Source organism: Lontra canadensis, unplaced genomic scaffold (assembly GCF_010015895.1).
Source record: "Lontra canadensis isolate GAN:19392208 unplaced genomic scaffold, GSC_riverotter_1.0 scaffold109, whole genome shotgun sequence".
NCBI lineage: Eukaryota > Metazoa > Chordata > Mammalia > Carnivora > Mustelidae > Lontra > Lontra canadensis.
Genome location: NW_022631103.1, coordinates 1,845,955 through 1,864,297, shown reverse-complemented (window position 1 = coordinate 1,864,297; position 18,343 = coordinate 1,845,955). Strand labels below are relative to the sequence as shown.

Genomic DNA, 18,343 nt, shown 5'->3' with positions numbered 1-18,343 from the left:
TTTTCTCATGCGATCATTGATATCTTGAAATAAATTTTAGTTTTTCTTGGGTTAATTTTATTACTGATTAACTCTTTTTTTTTTAGCATTTAGTGGGTTTGGGCTAAATGTTTTAAGTGAGATTGGGTTATATTTTTTTCTTTTTGGTCTTGTTGTAGTTTTCATATCAAAATCATACTGCCCTCTTAAAATAGTAGGGTAGTTTTTCTCTTTTTCTGTTCTCTGAAACTACTTATTCAAACTTGCCCATTAAACTATTTAGTGGAGGAGAAAGGGAGGGATAGATTGAGTGTGAAGGTAAATGGGAGGGAGAGTAGATGTGTATACTATTGATTCAGGCTCATTAACGTTTTATTGGCCTATCAGCCTTTGTATGTAGTTCTTTAATTGCTGGGGTAATTTTATATTTATAAGTTTGCCAGTTTTATGTGAACATAACACATTTCATGTATTCCTTTACTGAGGGACATTCCAAATTTTCAAATTTATTAACAGAAAGCTCATCGTAACATTTTCTTAGGTTTCTGAAAATGTAAATCTATGTCCAGTTTTGTTGTCTTCCTTATCTATAATTTGTGTGCATGTGTGTACCTCCTCTCATTTTCTTGATCAGTCATGCTGAAATATGGTCTAATATTAATAAACTGACCTAAGATTTCTTTTGTTTAGTATTTTGTTTGCATCTCTTTTTCCATTCATTTATAAAGGAGCTTTGGTTTGCTTGGTGCTTTTTGGCAGCATTAGCTAGATTTTAAGAACATGCAGATACTATTTTATTAAAGTAATCTATCTGCATTTATTGTGATTCTTGATCTATTTGAATTTTTATCATACTTTATGTTTTAAATATATTACAAATTTTTTACATGTATATTTTTTCCTTTTCTGCCTTCTTTAAGTTTTCTCATTCCATAGTTTCCTTCTACCAGCTGAGAAGTTAAACACTCTATTTCTATTCTTTTTAGTGGTTACAGTTAAATTTTGACATCCAATTAACTAAGTCTAATGTTAATCAAAATCTTTCTCTTGCTCTTAAATGATACAAAGCTGTGAGAATAACGCTTACAGCCCTCTCCCACTATCTTTCATATTATTATTTAATATTTTTAATTCCATCTTATTTTTAAACTTCTAAAAGTTAGTCATTTTTATAGTTGATATGTACTTATATTTACCAATAGCTTTATTAATTTATTTGATCACCATTTCTTTTTTTAATTAAAATATAATTAACACACAGTGTCTTATTAGTTTCAGGTACACAATATACTGATTCAACAATTCCATGTTATTCAGTGCTCACCACAATAAGTGTAGTCACCATCTCTCACCATACTGTTATTACAATATTATTAACTATATTTCCTATGCTGCACTTTTCATCTCCATGACCTATTTATTTATAACTGAAAGTTTGTACCTCTTAATCCCTTTCACCTGTTTTACCCATTCTCCTGCCAACCATCCTTCTGGTAACCACCAGTTCTCTGTATTTATGAGTCTGTTTCCTCTTTGTTTGTACATTTGTTTGTTTTTTAGATGCCACACTTAAGTGAAATCATATGGTATTTGTCTTTGACTTATTTCATTTAGCATTATACCCTCTGGGTCCATGCATGTTGCCACAAATGGCAAGATTGTATTCTTTTTTTATAGGTAAGTAATGTTCCATTGTGTATGTATACCACTTGTTCTTTATCCATTCATCTACTGATGACACTTGAGCTGCTTTCATGACTTGGTTATTTTAAATAATACTGCAATAAACATAAGGGTGTGTATACCTTTTCAAATTAGTGTTTTCATTTTCCTTGAGTAAAAACCTAGTGGTGGAATTACTGAATTGTCTGGGAATTCTATTTTTAATTTTTTAGGGACCTCCATACCTTTTTCCACACTGATCATACCAATTTACATTTCTACCAACAGTACATGAGGGTTCCTTTTTCTCTACATCCTTGCAAGCACTTGTTATTTCTTGACTTTTTGGTTCTAGCCATTCTGACAGGTATAAAGTAATATATCATCATGGTTTTAATTTGCATTTCCCTGATGATGAGTGATGTGGAACATCTTTTCATATGTCTGTTGGCCATCTGTATGTCTTCTCTGAAAAATGTCTGTTCAGGTCCTTGGCCTATTTTTTTTAAGACTTTATTTATTTGTTTGAGAGAGAGAGCACAAATGAGAGAGCAGAAGCAGGGGGACCAGCAGCAGGACTTTATCCCAGGACCCCGGGATCATGACCTATTCTAAGGAGAAATGCTTAACCAACTAAGCCACCCAGGCACCCCTCTTTGCCCAATTTTAAATTTGATTATTTTTTTCAGTGTTGATGTGTATAAGCTTTTTATATATTTTGGATATTAACACTTATCAGATATGTCATTTGCAAATATCTTCTCCCAGGCTTTTTGTTCTGTTGATGGTTTCCTTTGTTGTGCAAGAGCATTTTATTTTGATGCAGCAACATAGTTTATTTTTGCTTTTCTCTTACATGAGGAGACCTATCCACAAATATATTGCTAAGGCCAACATCAAAGGGATACTGTCCGTGTTTTCTTCTAGGGGTTTTATGGTTTCAGGTCTCCCATTTAGGTCTTTAATCCATTTGAGTTTATTTTTGTGTATGTTGCGAGCAAGTTGTCCAGTTTCATTCTGGACAACTTTCTGGACAGCTGCATTGTCCAGTTTTTCCCAGCACCATTTGTTGAATAGATTGTCTTTTCCCCATTGTATATTCTTGCCTCCTTTGTCCTAGATTAACTGACTATGTAAGCATGGGTTTATTTCTGGCCTTTCTATCTTGTTTCTTGATCTAGGTGTCTAATTTTGTGCCAGCTCCACATTTTCTTGATTATTACAGCTTTATTGTATATCTTGAAATTGGGGATTGCGATACTTTTAGCTTTATTCTTGTTAAGATCGCTTTGGATATTTGAGGTCTGTTATGATTTCATATAAATTTTATCATTTACATATTTTACATGCTATAAATATTTTATATGCATTATGTTAATTTATAAACAATTATTCTAATTCTATGAAAAACAATATTGGTCTTTTGATAGAGATTGTGTTGAATCTAGATTGCTTTACATATTATGAACATTTTAACAATATGAATTCTGCCAACCTATGAGCATAGTATATCTTTCCATTGGTCTCATCTTCTATCTTTTTCATCAGTGTTTTTTAGTTTTCAGGTACAGGTCTTCATCTCCTTGGTTGAATGTATTCTTTTTGGTATAATTGTAAATGGAATTATTGATTTCTCTTTCTTTCTGCTATGTCATTATTAGTGTCTAGAAATGCAACAGATATCTGTATACTTATTTTGTATCCTGCAACTTCACTGAACCATTTATCAGTTTGAATAATTTTTTGGTGGAGTCTTTGGGGTTTTCTATATATAGTATCATGTCCTCTGCAAATAATTACAGTTTTAGTCCTTTGTTACCAATTTAGATTGCCTTTTATTTCTTTTTCTTACCTGATTGCTGTGGTTAGGATTTCCAGTATTGTATTGAGTAAACATAGTTAAAGAAGACATCCTTGTCTTCTTCCTGATCTTAGAGGAAAAGTTTCAGTTTTTCACTTTTGAATATACCATTAGCTGTTTTTCATATGTGGCCTTTATATGTTCGGGTCTGTTACCCCTAAACCCACTTTGTTGAGATTTTTTTTGTTGTAAATAGATGTATGTTTTCTTTTCTTATTTTTTGGATGTATTTTTTCAAATGCCCTTTTATTTTGCTTCTGTTGAAATGATCATAAGGTTTTTATCCTTTCTCTTATTAAAGTGATGTATCTCACTGATTGATTTCCAAATATTGAACCACACTTGCATCCTGGAATAAATCCTACTTGATCTTGATTTTTTTTAAAGTGTATTGTTGAATTTGGTTTGTTAGTATTTTGTTGAGTATTTTTGGTATATCAGAAATATGGGCCTATAGTTTTCTTTTTTAGTAGTGTCTGTTTGGTTTTGGTATCAGACCTCATAGAATTAAATTGGAAGTTTACTTTCTCTTCTGTTGTTTTTTTTTTTGTTATAGCTTGAGAAAAATAGATATTAACTCTTCTTTAAGTATTTGGTAGAATTTACCCTGAAAATATCTGATCTTAGACTTCTGTTTGTTGGGAGTTTTTTGATTACTGATTCAATATTGATTACTGATTACTAGTAATCAGCCTGTTCAACTTTTGTAATTCATCCTAATTTAGTTTCTGAAGATGTCATATCTCTAGGACCTTATTCTAGTTGTCCAATTTTTTGGCATAAAATTGTTCATAATGGTCTCTTATCATCCTTTGTATTTCTGTACTGTCAGATCTTACTCCTCCATTTCTGATTATATTTACTTAACTCCTCCAGTTTTCTTATGAAACTTGGCTAAAGGCTTATCAATTTTGTTTATCATTTTGAAGAACTGGCTTCTTGTTTCATCAGTCTTTTTTATTGTGTTTGTTTGTCTCAAGTTCATTTATTTCTGCCCTAATCTTTATTATTTCCTTCCTTCTACTAACTTTGTGCTTTGTTTGTTGTTTTCTTACCTTTTCTAGGAGTAAAGTTAGGTTATTTATTTGAGATTTTTCTTGTTCCTTGAGGTAGGCCTCTATTGCTGGATCCTAAAGATTTTGGACCATTGTGTTTCATTTCCATTTATCTCTGTGTATTTTTTAAATTTTTTCCTTTATTTCTTGTTTGACTCATTCAATGTTTAGTAGCATATTACATAGCCTCCTATAGTTGTGTTCCTTCTGGATTTTTTCTTAAAATTGATTTGTAGTTTTATATTGTTGTGGTTCAAAAAGATCCTTGGTATGATTTCAGTTTTCTTAAATTTATTGAGACTTCTTTTGTGGCCTACTGTGATCTGTCCTAGACAATGTTCCATGAGCACTTGAAAAGAGTGTGTATTCTTCTGTTGTTGGATGAATATTCTGTATATATCTTTTAGGTCCATTGGGTCTAATGTGTGCTTCAAAACCTCTATTTCCTTGTTGATTTTCTGTCTGTAGGATTTATCCATTGATGCAAGTGGGTGCCAAAGTCCCCTAATATTGTATTACTCTCAATTTCTACATTTAAGTCTGTTAATATTTGCTTTGTTTATTTAGGTGCTCCAATGTTGGGTGCATAGATATTTATAATTGTTATATCCTCTTGTTGGGTTGATCCTCTTATCATTATGTAGTGCCTTTCTTTGTCTTTTGCTAGTCTTTGTTTTAAAGTTTATTTTGTCTCATATAAGTATTGTGGCCCTGGCTTCTTTTTTTTTTTCCACTTTCCTTTAAATGGTATATGTTTTCTAGACCTTCACTTTCAGTCTGTATGTGTCTTTAGAACTGAAATGAATCTCTTATAGGCAGTATATACATGGTTTATTTCTATATCCATTCAGTCAACCTGTGTCTTTTGATCAAAGCATTTGGTCCATTTACATTTAAAGTAATTATTGATAGGTATGTACTTACTGTCATGGTATTAATTGGTTTCTGTGTGTGTGTGTAATTCTTTGTTCCCTATTTCTTCTCTTACTCTTTTTCCTTGTGATTTGATGTCTTTATTTAGTGTCTTACTTGAATTCCTTTCTTTTTTTTTTTTTTTTTTAACGTGTTAAAGGTTTTTTTATTAGTGGTTACCATTGGGTGCATATATAATATCTTATGTAGCTTTGCGCAGTGGCAGTATCGTAGCCAATGAGGTTTATCCGAGGCGCGATTATTGCTATAATATCTTATGTATATACAAGTCTTTATTAAGTTGATGGTCACTGAAGTTTAAACACATTCTAAAAGCACTAAATTTTTACTCCCACTCCATGTTTTTTGTATATGATATCATATTTTACATCTTTTTATGTATTATTGACTATTATTTGTAGATATAATTGATTTTACTACTTTTGTGTTTTAATCTCCATATTGGCTCTATCAGTGATTAATCTACTACCTTCACTCTATGTTGCTTTTACCTGTGAATTTTTTTCCATTAATGATTTTGTTCTATTCATGGCCTTTTCTTTGCTCTGGAAGTATTCCCTTTAATATTTCTTATAAATCTTGTTTAGTGGTGATGAACTCCTTTAACTTTTGTTTGAGAAATTTTTTGCCTCTCCTTTCTGAATGAGAACCTTGATGGGTATGTTATTTTTGATTGCAGGATTTTTTTTTTTTCTTCAGTAGTTTGATATATCATCCCATTCTTTTTGGCCTATAAAATACCTGCTGGAAAATCAGCTAATAGCCTTATGGGGTTTCCCTTGTATGTAAATCTTTTCTCTTGTTGCCTTTAAAATTCTCTCTTTATCATCACTTTTTGCCACTTTAATTATTATGTGTCTTGGTGTAGACCTCCTTGGGTTAATTTTGCTAGAGTCTCTCTTTGCCTTCTGGATCTGGATTTCTGTATACTTCCCCAGATTCAGGAAGTTTGCAGCTATTATTTCTTCAAATAAGTTTTTGCCTCTCCTTTGCTCTTTCCTACTCCTTCTGGGACCCCTATAATGTGAATGTTTTTGCACTGGATTATGGCACTGAGTTTCCTTAATCTATTCCCATTTTAAATTTTTTTTTTCTTTTTGCCATGCAGCTTGGGTGCTTTCTATCACCCTCTCTTACAGATTGCTTATCTTTTCTTCTATGTCCTCTAATCTGTTGTGGATTTCCTCTCATGTATTTTTTAAGGAGGTGAAGGACAGAGGGAGAGGGAGAGAGGGAATCCTAAGTGAGCTCTGTGCCCAGTGTGAAGCCTACTGTGGGGCTCAATCTCACAATCCTGAGATCATAACCTGAGCTGAAATCAAGAGTCAGACATTTAAGCAACTGAAACACCCAGATGTCCCTCCTCTCATGTATTTCTCATGTAGTTCAGTTATTGAGTTCTTCATCTTTGACTGGTTCTTTTTTATATATATTTTACCTCTTTATTGAAGTTCTCACTGAGACCATCCACTCTTTTCTCAAGTCCAATGTCTTTATGACCATTACTTTGAATTCTTTATCAGACATACTGTTTATCTCAGTTTCATTTAGCTCTTCTGCTGTGATTTTTGTCTTATTCTTATATCTGGGACGTATTTCTCTGTCTCATTTTATCTAACTCCCTGTTTGTTTCTGTATATTAAGGAGGTCAGCTACATCTCCTGGTCTTAAAAGTAGTGGCCTTGTGTACGAGAGGTCCAATCATGTCCTGTAGCACAGTCCCTCTGGGTCACAAGAACCAGGCATTCCAGGGGTGTCCCCCTTATGGGCTATGTGGGCCTCACTGTTGCATCTGAGCTGTGATTGCCTTCAGACCAGCTTGTTGCAATGACCCACTTTCCCTATTGTGAGCACACCCTCAAGGTTTGGTCACTAAGCTGTTGAGAGCCCTGTCTGTCTTCCCCACTGTTAACTTCTCTTTTAATATTTTGCATCTCTTCATTTCTCCATGCTACATTCTGGGTGTCTTCCTTAGATCTAAGTAATTCCCCAGTTCTCTCTTCTGCTGTGTCTAATCTCTTTTTCAACCTCTACATTAATTTTTTTTTATTATAAGAACTAATGATTTCTGTACTCCTTTCTCTTGTCCCTAAATCTATGTTCTTTTTTCACACTCTTGAAAGTGTTTTTTGTTTGTTTGTTTTGTTTTTTACCTAATGGTTTTCATTCTTTTATTTCATTGAACATTTTAAAAAATAGTTATTTTAAAGTCACTTTAATGTCATTCTGTTACTGAATCCTGTCATTCTGTTATATCATCTGACTATGTGTGGTAGCCCATCTCTATGTGGTTTACTTTTTTTTACTATAAACTTGATTTAAGTGGAAATTCTTTCTTTTGCCTACCATACATGTCTTGGGTTGTAAGCAGCTTTACAGAATGATTTCAGATTTACTTTACAGTGGTTAGATTACAAGCACGGTTTTGTCTCTGTGTCTCTGAAATACACAGTGTACATTTAGAGCCCCACCTATACTTGGCTTTCAAGTTCCTGATTTCTCATGGGTGATTCTTTTAGCTCCAGCAGTCATAGCTCTATACTAAGCTTCCCTGTTATTCCCTGGGAAAGTGTATACATATCTTTTACAATTTGTTTTACAGATCAAATGGAATTTTGTGACTCTGAACTTTATGCTGATAGCTTGGTTCTAGATTCCCAATCAGATGAGGCCTGTGGCTCAGAATTAACTCCTGACTCAAAGTAAATCCTCAGCCATCCAGTCATTAAGATTTTTCTTTATCTGTCTCACTTTTCCTTTGCATATAATTCTCACTTACATGTTTAGTTTTGCTTTCCTCCCTATATCTGGCACCTGGAGACTTTATTGATTTCTATAGATGAGTTATGTATTTTTCATATAATTCTTTGTGTTGTTGTATTTTTCAAAATTTCTGTATGTTTCGAGTAGGGGCAATGTCTTCCATATCTGTTTAAATCACCATATTTGTCAAACATATTACTTCTCTAATGAAGAAAAAATACAAAAAGTTTTAAAATATGTTTAAAGCAATGTTTTATTTTAAGTAACCTTTTTCTCCATGCTTCTCAGTGCTGAATTTGAAGAGCCACATAATTATGAGGCAACAATTTCATATCTGAAACACTCTGGCAACTCCATTAACCTGTGCACCGCAAAAGAAATTGCTGATTGTAAGTCTGCTAAGCCAATTAATATTGTAACCCTGTGTGGAATGAAAATGGGGCAAAAATGGTATTTTCCCTCTAGCTAACTATAAATTTAAAAATTCAAAGCCATGCTGCTCTACCATCTCATTTCTTTCTTTTTTTTCCCCTGCCTGGTCTCTTAAAAATATAAATAAATCCAGTTGGGCATCAATGCTATCTCACAACTCCTAGTGCTGCCTTCTCTCTACCTCTTCTATTCTCTCCTTCACCAATCTACTTAGATGCCTTGCCTTCTGTAGATATGTGGGAGGGAAAATCAAGATACAATAATCCATTTTTCTTCCTTCTCCTATAGAAACTTCATCTCTCTTCTTGTGGTGTCTTTCTTGAACTCCCCTGGTAACTCCGTGTGTGGAGAGGGAGATAACAGACTATGAGAATTAGGTCCCTCTGTTTAGTCTGAATAGGAGCAGAGAATTCATTTAATGGATCTGACCACTGGTTCAGAGCTAAATCTTCCCACCTCTGGTATTGCCGACAAAGCTCAGACCTTTCTATGAAGAAAAGAAACCCTGTCAGGTAACAAAATGAAGAAGCAGGGACTCATAACATTTCTACAGTTTCTGTGTCTTTGTTCTGCCTGTAGGATCAGCTGGTTCTCTACAAAAGGCATGAACATTTGTGCTGGAATAAACATTAGTATTTTGTGAACATATACTATGGATCACAGTTCAGTAGTAGGTTCTCTGTGTGCATCCCTGCTGATACAGCAGTTTTATTAGCCCACTTTTTGAGACAAGAAACTGAGGACCAGAGATGTTGAGTTGTACAAGGTCACACGAGGAATATATGGTAGAGACATAATATGAAATAGGCTCAGACTGCCTCTAAGATGCATGCTGTTTTCACAGTTTTATGCTGCTTCCCATTCAAGGATGTTTTGTTTCCCTGGAGGGAGGGTTAGAGAGAGATCATCTGATTTAGCTTCTTTATTGTATGGAGAAAAAGCATGAGAGTGTGGGAGAAGTCATTTGCCTGAGAATACATACATAAAAGGTTTGTGAGGTGGAAGTTAGGATCCATTGAAATTTCCCTCCCCTTCCCAAGGCAATAAAGGGTTGAAGAACTACTGGAAGATCTCTCTCTCTCTTTCTCTTAGGCTAGGCAAAGTCTAGACTCTCCCATATGGCTTATAAAATACTAGTCATAAGACAAGCAACTCCTGTCCCTTCTTACCATAAGGCAATATTGTTCCAATCTTGGAGCATCTAGGCACCTGCATCAGAATATGATTTCTCAAATTCTAACACTTAAAATACAAATCATCTGGAGATCTTGTTTAACATATTCTGGTTCAGTAGCTGTGTGGCTGGGCCTGAGATTCTCAATTTCTAACAATTTCCCTGGTGGTGCTGATGCTGCTGGTTTATAAACCAGCCTTTGAATAGAAAGGCCTTGGGCCCTATTTGGACTAAATTCCAACTGCATGCCTTTCTGCAAAGGGCTCATAGGGCTATTTAGATGCCCTTGTTGGAGCCTATACCTTCCCTTTCTGGATACAGGAGACCCCCAGAATGCTCCCTCCCAAGTCATGCTTGGGTCTCTTCCCTAAGTCCCAGGACAGACTGGGCTGCAGAGAGAGAAGTTCATGGGGGATAGTGTGCATGGGATTTGGACCTTGCAGGGCCCCTTTCCATGTAGGATGAAGCTGAGGATTAAAAGTGGGAAGCTGGACCAGAGGCCTGTATTTGTTCTTCCCAGGCCATAAATGCTCAAAGTGGCCTGCCAGGGGAAATCACCTAAGGTACCCAAAGAAGAAGCCGCTAACTCAAGCCTCTCTTCAGTCTTTCACTGAGGGATTCTTTGTGTACTTCATAAAGAGGCAAGTGTTTTTGGCTGAAAGAGAAAGGGCTCAGAAAATAAGCCATTGACGCAATTGAGAGTAACAGAGCATGGAGTAGCAGAAAGGGAGGAAGGTGGGAGACAGGTGAGGGCGGTGAGGGTGTCCCTTGCCAGAGAGAACATCTTGGTGGGAGATAGGAATAGACCTACCAGGGCTAAAGAAACTGAAGTACTACAGCCTGGGATCAAAAGGATCCTGCTACATGTCCCCACCCCTTTCCTTCTTCCTCTTTAAAGGACCAAGATGCAGTTAGAAAAAAACAAAACAACAAACAAACAAGTAGGGGTTGAGCTATTTTCCCCCCACTTGTATTATTCACTTGGCTCTTTCTTCATTTATCTTCTAATTATTTTTATACCACTCACTAGATGAATAACATCTGAACCTCAGTGTATTCATCTGAAAAGTGGGTATAATATCACCTTCATGGCATTGTTCTGAGAGTTTGATAAAACAATACATTTAAATTCAAGTGGAATTCTGCTTCTGGAAGGATGGAACATGTATACTCTTCCTTATTCCCTCTGCTAAGTACAACTAAAACTGTCGGATATCATATGTGAAACAAACATAAGAAAACTGGGAGACTCTGAAAAGTTAAAAATAAGAAGGTATAGCAGCTAGAGACCTAGGAACCCAAGTAAGAATAGGTGAGTTCCTTGGGTTTTCTTCTTGCCTCATATATCCCAGACTTGGAGCCAAAGAAGCTGGCAATCCAGAAACACCAGTGGGTACAAACAGAAACATCTCCAACAAAAGACTGTTCTCTCTAGCCTAAGAGCCAGAAAAGGGGCAGTCTAGAAAAACAAAAAGCCTTAGACAATAACTGTTCTGTTCTAGCCAAACATCACAGTAAAAACTATGGCTCTACCCCACCAGCCAGTGATGAGTGAGGATCCTAGACACGCACCCTTATCAGGCTGCAGTTATGTACCCCAACCCCTTGGCTGAGGTGGTGCAGAGAAAGCTATGTCAGAAGCTTGGACTTTCAACCCTTCCAGGAGTAACAAAACTCCACCTATAATGAAGACCACATGAGGAGCTTGTATTCCTGTCTCCCACCCAACAAAAGTACCCTTCTCCTCTCTGTTGGTCTGTTATTAGAGAAGACCCATTGGAGAATCAGGACTTTCACAACTACCCAGCAGTAAGTAGGACAAATGGGAAGCAAAAACAAGCACTCCTACCACCAGGATGTTATCAGCAAAAGCTGAGTGGGGAACTGGAATGCCCACCCTTGACCAGGAGCAGTGAGGAGCCTTGCCCTCAGTTGGATATTGGAAGGCCAAGAAGTGGAGAACCTAGATGTGTACCCTCAGCTGACAGAAAAAAGTCATCCCATTTCTGTCACCAGAAAAGCCAACTAAAACAGAAGTTTAAATAATATCCAGTCTCATAAGATAATACTTAAAATGCCCAGGTTTCAACAGAAAATTACTCATCATACCACAAATCAAGAAAGTCTAAACTTGAATGAAAAGAGATAATCAATAGATGACAACATTGAGACAATTGAAATATTAGCATGTTCTGAGAGACAATTTAAAGCAGCTGTTAAGACTTCAGTGAACAATTATGAACATGATTGAAACACACAAAGAATAGTTTCACTCTATTTTTAGAAGAAATGGGATGCCTCTGCAAAGAAATGGAAGATGTAAAGAAAAAGAAATAGAAACTTATAAGTGAAGAACACAATAAGAAAAATAAAAAGCTCACTGGGTGGACTCAACAGCAAAATGGGGAGAATAGAAGAATTCATAAACTTGAAAGAAATGATAGAAATTACCCAATCTAACAATAAGGAGAAAACAGATCAGGGGAAAACAATGAACAGAGCTTCAAGGACCCGTGGGACTATAATGAAAGTCTTAAATTCTAGTACTGGAAAGAAAGGGGAAAGAGGATGCTACTGAAAATACTTGAAGAAATTGAAAACTTTCCTAATTTGGTAAAAGACATTAAACAAAAGATTGAAGAAGCCAAGAAAATCCCAAGCAGGATAACCCAATCCACACAAAAACATAATCAAACTTCTAAAAATAAAAATAAAAAGTAAAAATCTTGAAAGCAGTAAAAGAAATGATATATTACCTATAGGTGAAAAACAATTTAAATGACTGAATTTCTCATCAGAAACCATGAAAGCCAGAAGAAAGTGGCACAACATTTAAGTACAAGAAGAAAAGAACTATCAATCTAGAATCCTATTACCAGTGAAAATATCCTTCAAGATTGAAGGGGAAATCAAGATATTCTAAGATGAAGGAAAACTAAGAAAATTTGTTCTAGCAGACCAATCCTAAAAGAATGGCTAAAGGAAGATTTCTAGACAGAAAATAAATGATAAAAGGAAGTACTTTGGACCTTCACTTCAGGAGAAAGAAAAAATGGAAAGAATACACATGTGAGTATGACATATTTTCTTTCTTTTGATTTTTTTAAATTATGTTTGATGGTTGAAGCAAAAACTCTTAACATTATCTGATATAGTTCTAAATGTTTATAAGAGAAATACATAAGACCATTATAAGGAAAGTGTTAAGGGACATAGAGGGAAATAAGTTTTCTATACTTCATATGAACTGATAAAATGTCCATACCAGTAGACTGTGATGTTACATGTATATATAGTGTAATCCCTAGAGGAACCACTGAAACAGGTATACAGTGAGATATTAAAAAAACATAAAACAAAAAACTATAGGTAAATAAAAAATGATTCTAAAAAATGTTCAAATAACCCACAAGAAAGCAGGAAATATGTAACAGAGAAGAAAAAAAAAAAAAACACCCAAACAGAAAATAAAAAATAAATGGCAGATTTAAGCTCTAATATATCAGTAATTGCATTAATTACATTACATGTAAATTGCCTAAATATGCCAATTGAAAGAGATTGGAAGATGTAAATTTAATCTAAAGAATATTAGTGTGACTATATTAATAACTGATAAAGTAAATTTCAGAACAAAGAAAATTACAAGAGATGCAGAGGGATATTATGTAATGATAATAGGGTCAATCCATCAAGAAGACAAAACAATCTTAAGTGTGTGTGCACCAAGCTTCAGAGCTGTAATATATGTGAAGCACAAACCGAAAGAAAAAATAGACAAATGGACTCATAGTGTGAGACTTTAACACCCCTCTGTCCACATTGACAGAACACCTACTCAGAAAATCAGCAAGGATACAGAAGAATTCAGCAACACCATCAACAACAGGATCTAATTGATATCTATAGAAGGTGCACCAGGAGCAGAATACATATACTTTCAAGCATCCATAAACATATACAAGATAGACCTTATTCTAGGCCTTACAACAGTGCATTTTGAAAAATTGAAATCATAGTGTATTTTTTACCACAATGTAATCAAGCTAGAAATCAGTAACCAAAGGATAACAGAAAACTCTCTAAACACTTAGAAACAAAAGTACACATTTCTAAAAGGAAATCAAAATACATATTGGACTGAACCAAAATGAAAACATATAAAAATCCTTGGGACAGAGCCTAAGGAATGCAGAAGAGAAATTAATAGCACTAAATGCTTACATTAAAGAGGAAAATCTTTAAATCTAAGATCCTACCTCAAGAACATAGTAAAAGAATAGAGGAATAAATCTAAAGCAAGTGGAAGGGAGGAAAGAATAAAGAATAAAAAACAGAAAAGAGTAGAGAAAATCAATGAAAGCAAAAGCTTGTTCTTTGAAAAGATCAATAAAATTGACAAACCTCTAGCAAGACTAACAAAGAAACAGAAAGAAGACACAAATGAACAATATCAAGAATGAAACAAAGATATCATTACAAACTTTGCAGACTTCAAAAGGACTATAAGAGGATATTATGAATAAATCTACACATCTAAATTTGACAACTTAAAGATGGAACAATTCCTCAAAAACTCAGATTACCTCAAATCACTCAATATAAATATTTGGATAGCGCTGTAACTGTTAAGGACATTGAATCTATAATTTTAAAACTAAAACAAAAAACCTAAAACACTGTCACTGTATGTTAACTATACTGGAATTAAAATTTATAAATAAATTAGTTAAGAGAAAATAGAACTCTGAAAAAGACCATCTCAAAGTCCTGGGAGATTTCACTGGAGAATTCTGCCAAATGTTTAAAAATGAATTAACACTAATTCTGTACAATCTTTCCAAGAAAAATGGAAGAGGAAGAAACCCTTACTGATTCAAGAAGCTGGTATTACCCTGACAGCAAACCAGACGGAGACAGTGCACAAGAACACTACAGATTAACACCCTTCAGGAGCAGAGTCATAAAAGTCCTTTGCAAAATATTAGTAAATAGAATTCAGCAAGACGTAAAATGGAATTATACCACAATAGAATGCTGTTTATTCCAGGGATGGAAAGCTAGTTCAATATTCAAAGATCACTCAAAAAAAATCAGTCAATTAACTCTTTATTGACAGGCTAAAGAAGAAAAATCACATGATCATATCAATCTATGCAGGAAAAGCATTTGACAAATTTAATACCCATTTATGATTTAAAAAAAAACTCAGAAAAATAGGAATAGAGGGCCACTTTCTCAATTTGAAAAAAAAGAGCATTTGCAAACAAACAAACAAAAACCTATAGCTAATATACTTAATGGAGAAATATTGAATACTTTCCCCTAGAGACTGGGAACTAGGCAGGATGGTCACTTTTTTTTTTTTTTTTAAGATTTCATTTATTTATTTGACAGAAACAGCAATAAAGGGAATACAAGCAGGAGGAGTGGGAGAGGGTGAAGCAGGCTTCCCGCTGAGCAGGGAGCCTGATAGGGGGCTCAAGCCCAGGACCCTGGGATCGTGACCTGAGCAGAAAGGAGACACTTAATGGTCAAGCCACCCAGGTGCCCCAAGGATGTCCACTCTACCACTCCTATTCAACATAGTGCTAAAACTTCTAGCCAATGCAACAAGTCAAGAAAAGGAAATCAAATGAATACAAATCAAAGAATTAAACTGCCCTTATTTGCAGATGACAGGATTGTCTAGATAGAAAATCCCAGGGAATTTACAAAAAAAAAAAAAATCTTAGAACTAACAAATGAGTTCAACAAGGTCACGGGATACAAAATAGAATTTTAAAATCCTATTTCTATATGCTAGCAATGAACACACTAAAATCAGAAAATACTACAACATTCACAAAAGCTAAAGAAAGAGAAATTAACTTGTGTTTAACAAAATGTTACAAGACTTAAATTTGATAACTACAAATTGCTGATGAAATAATTCAAAGGAAACCTACATAAATAGGGGAGATATACCATGTTTATGGATTGAAAAACTGCATATAGAAAAAAATATTCTCCCTTACAAAATTGTAAAAGGAAATTTAGTGGAGGAAACATTGCCTTTTGTGATGTTGGAGCAGTTGGATAGCCATAAATAAAAATCATTCAATCCATCAATCAATCTTAATGTAAGTCTCACATCTTCTATAAAGATTAACTCAAAGGGGATCCTTCTTTCATTCTCTGCCCACCAAGGGTGAGGAATCTAAGTATTACCTTTCTGGAGGAGAGGGGGAGAGGGAGGGAGGAAAACAAGGGGAAAGATGAGGTGGTTAGCTTTCACTGTCACCATTGTACGAGATTGTCCCTTAAACAATGCCAGGAAAACAAAGACTATCCCTTTAGGGTGCATAGTTCAGCATGGGTGTCTTTCTGAGGCTTTGCCCTTTTATATAGAATGTGGGTAAGCAGGATTTAGGCTGTTCTGAAAGTTCTGCAGAATTGTCCTCAGAGGTCATCTAGACCACCCATTCAGACTGTGCTTCCTAGGCCCTAGGGCGGTCCTGAGGGTTACTGGAGACTTTGAGCATGACATCAACCAGAGAAGTTCTATGTGTGCCCGTGGGCAATATTCCACTCAAATGAATGATTCCGTAGCTGGGAGGAAGTTTGAAAGCCATTTGCTAAATGGAGTGACCTTGGGCAAGTTACTTTACTCTTTGGGCAGCTGTCTCCTCATGGGTGAAATGCCAGTGTCAGTAGTGATCACTGAGTGAATTAAGTGAGGTCATGCATTTAAGCACTTAGCACAGTTCCTACTATTTGTAAGTATAAAAAATGTTTGTTGCTTTTTATTATTGTTTTTATATTATTAGTAACAGTGCTCTCGCCTCCTAGTTTTCCAAGGTCATACAGCGAGTTAGTACTCTGAGAAAAAGCCTGCAAGCTGTGGTCATGTTATGGGGCCAGCAGTTGGAGGGTACTGAGGACCATCTTGGGATGAGTGTCCTTTTCCCCCAGCTGAAACAAAGCTCGTCAGTGGAGAGAATGGGCTCCTGTGCTGTGGGACATATCCTCCAGTTATGAGTCCCTGTCCTTTCCTGACCCCATGGAGTAGAATCCTTTGTCTTTTATATTCCTTCCATGGGAGCAAGTTGTGATGGTAAAACTTTGGAGAACATCTGGTTTGTTAAAAAATCATAATCAAGTTATGAATGCATTATTAATTCAGTGTGTATTTTTGTGTACTAGCCTTGACAAGTAAGCTTCCTCTGAGCCTTGGTTTCCCCATTTCTAAGAATAATATCTCCCCTCTCCCCAGGTGACAATGAGAAGCAAAAAGATCATGATGTGTTATTTCTTTGTAAAACAAAGAATGATACATCAATTGAGGGAGGGAGATTATCATTTTTAAAATTGGAAAAGAAACCCATGTTTGGAATGGATATGGAGCAAACTGCATTATAAGCAAATATTCATTGTGTATTAATAGCTAAACAACGGTTTTAAAGTAAACTGGCAAAATAATACATTTTGATTCAAAAATCAGTAAAAATAAAAGTGTACAATGGCTCCAGTTGAAGTGCATGGTATGAATCATCCACAGAGAATTTTAGGTCTTTGTGTCAAGCAATCGCGTGCAGGCAGTGTCTAAAGAAAACCTAGGATTTCATTTGTTTTATCAATGGATTTTATGTGTCGAATAACAATGACCTTGAAATGCAACCTGGCTGGTTCACTTAGTTAAGCATCTGACTCTTGGTCTCAGCTCAGGTGTTGATCTAAGGGTCATGAGATTGGGCTCTGCTTTGGGCCCCACAGTGGGCATGGAGCCTACTTTAAAAAAAAAAAAATGCAACATGTTTCTTGGTCACTTTTCTAAACTACAGCTTCAGTAACCTAGCAGCAAGAAAGAGAAGAAAAACAGGGGGAGTCCTACTTATTATGCATGCATATTCATTAACAGTAGGGGGAAACTTTTAGAGATGACATTTCAGCAAAGAAAAATCAAATAAGTAATTTTATCAAAAACCCATCACTTTCTATACAATATCTGGTGCTCTGCTAGGCATGTCCCATTTTTTTACATCATCTCCTTTAATCTCCCCATTAACTGTGTAAGGCAGGTACTAATTGACTGCATTTCTCAAGTGAGCAAACTGAGACTCTAGGAAATGAAGTAATTTGTCTGCAATCCCTCAGGTAGGAAGCGGCAGGACTGGGCTCTGAACCCACATTCTTGCCACTACTTGTGTTTGTTATTAATGAAGGTCAGTGTCACATCATTCAATAAAATCCACAGAACGATCAGAAAAAAATCCAAAAGGAATTCAAACCTCAGTTGGTGGCCAGTCTCCTCTTTTCAAGCTGTGCTAGGGAAACAGAACAGTTAAGGAACAAAAACACTTATGAGTGTGCTGTGGAGTTCATTTTGTTGAAGTGGGATCTAGGCTTTTTTTTTTTTTTTTCCTTTTTTTTCTTCTTTTTCTTTTTTTTCTTTTTTGGAGGGGGGCTTTTTTCCTCTCCTTTCCCTTTCACGTTCCCCTTCTG

General features: G+C 35.3%; 1 protein-coding gene and 1 pseudogene across 2 annotated transcripts in view; both read left to right on the top strand.

Annotated features, from left to right (window-relative positions):
* Positions 1 to 18,343, top strand: part of FYB2 (FYN binding protein 2) — a 119,701-nt gene that overhangs the window by 56,175 nt on the left and 45,183 nt on the right. For both annotated transcript variants that reach the window (XM_032839717.1, XM_032839718.1), the window contains one exon: positions 8,542 to 8,642. In XM_032839717.1, the coding sequence (XP_032695608.1) occupies positions 8,542 to 8,642 (101 nt within the window). The remainder of the gene's footprint in view (positions 1 to 8,541; positions 8,643 to 18,343) is intronic.
* LOC116856426 lies at positions 5,678 to 5,834 on the top strand (annotated as a pseudogene).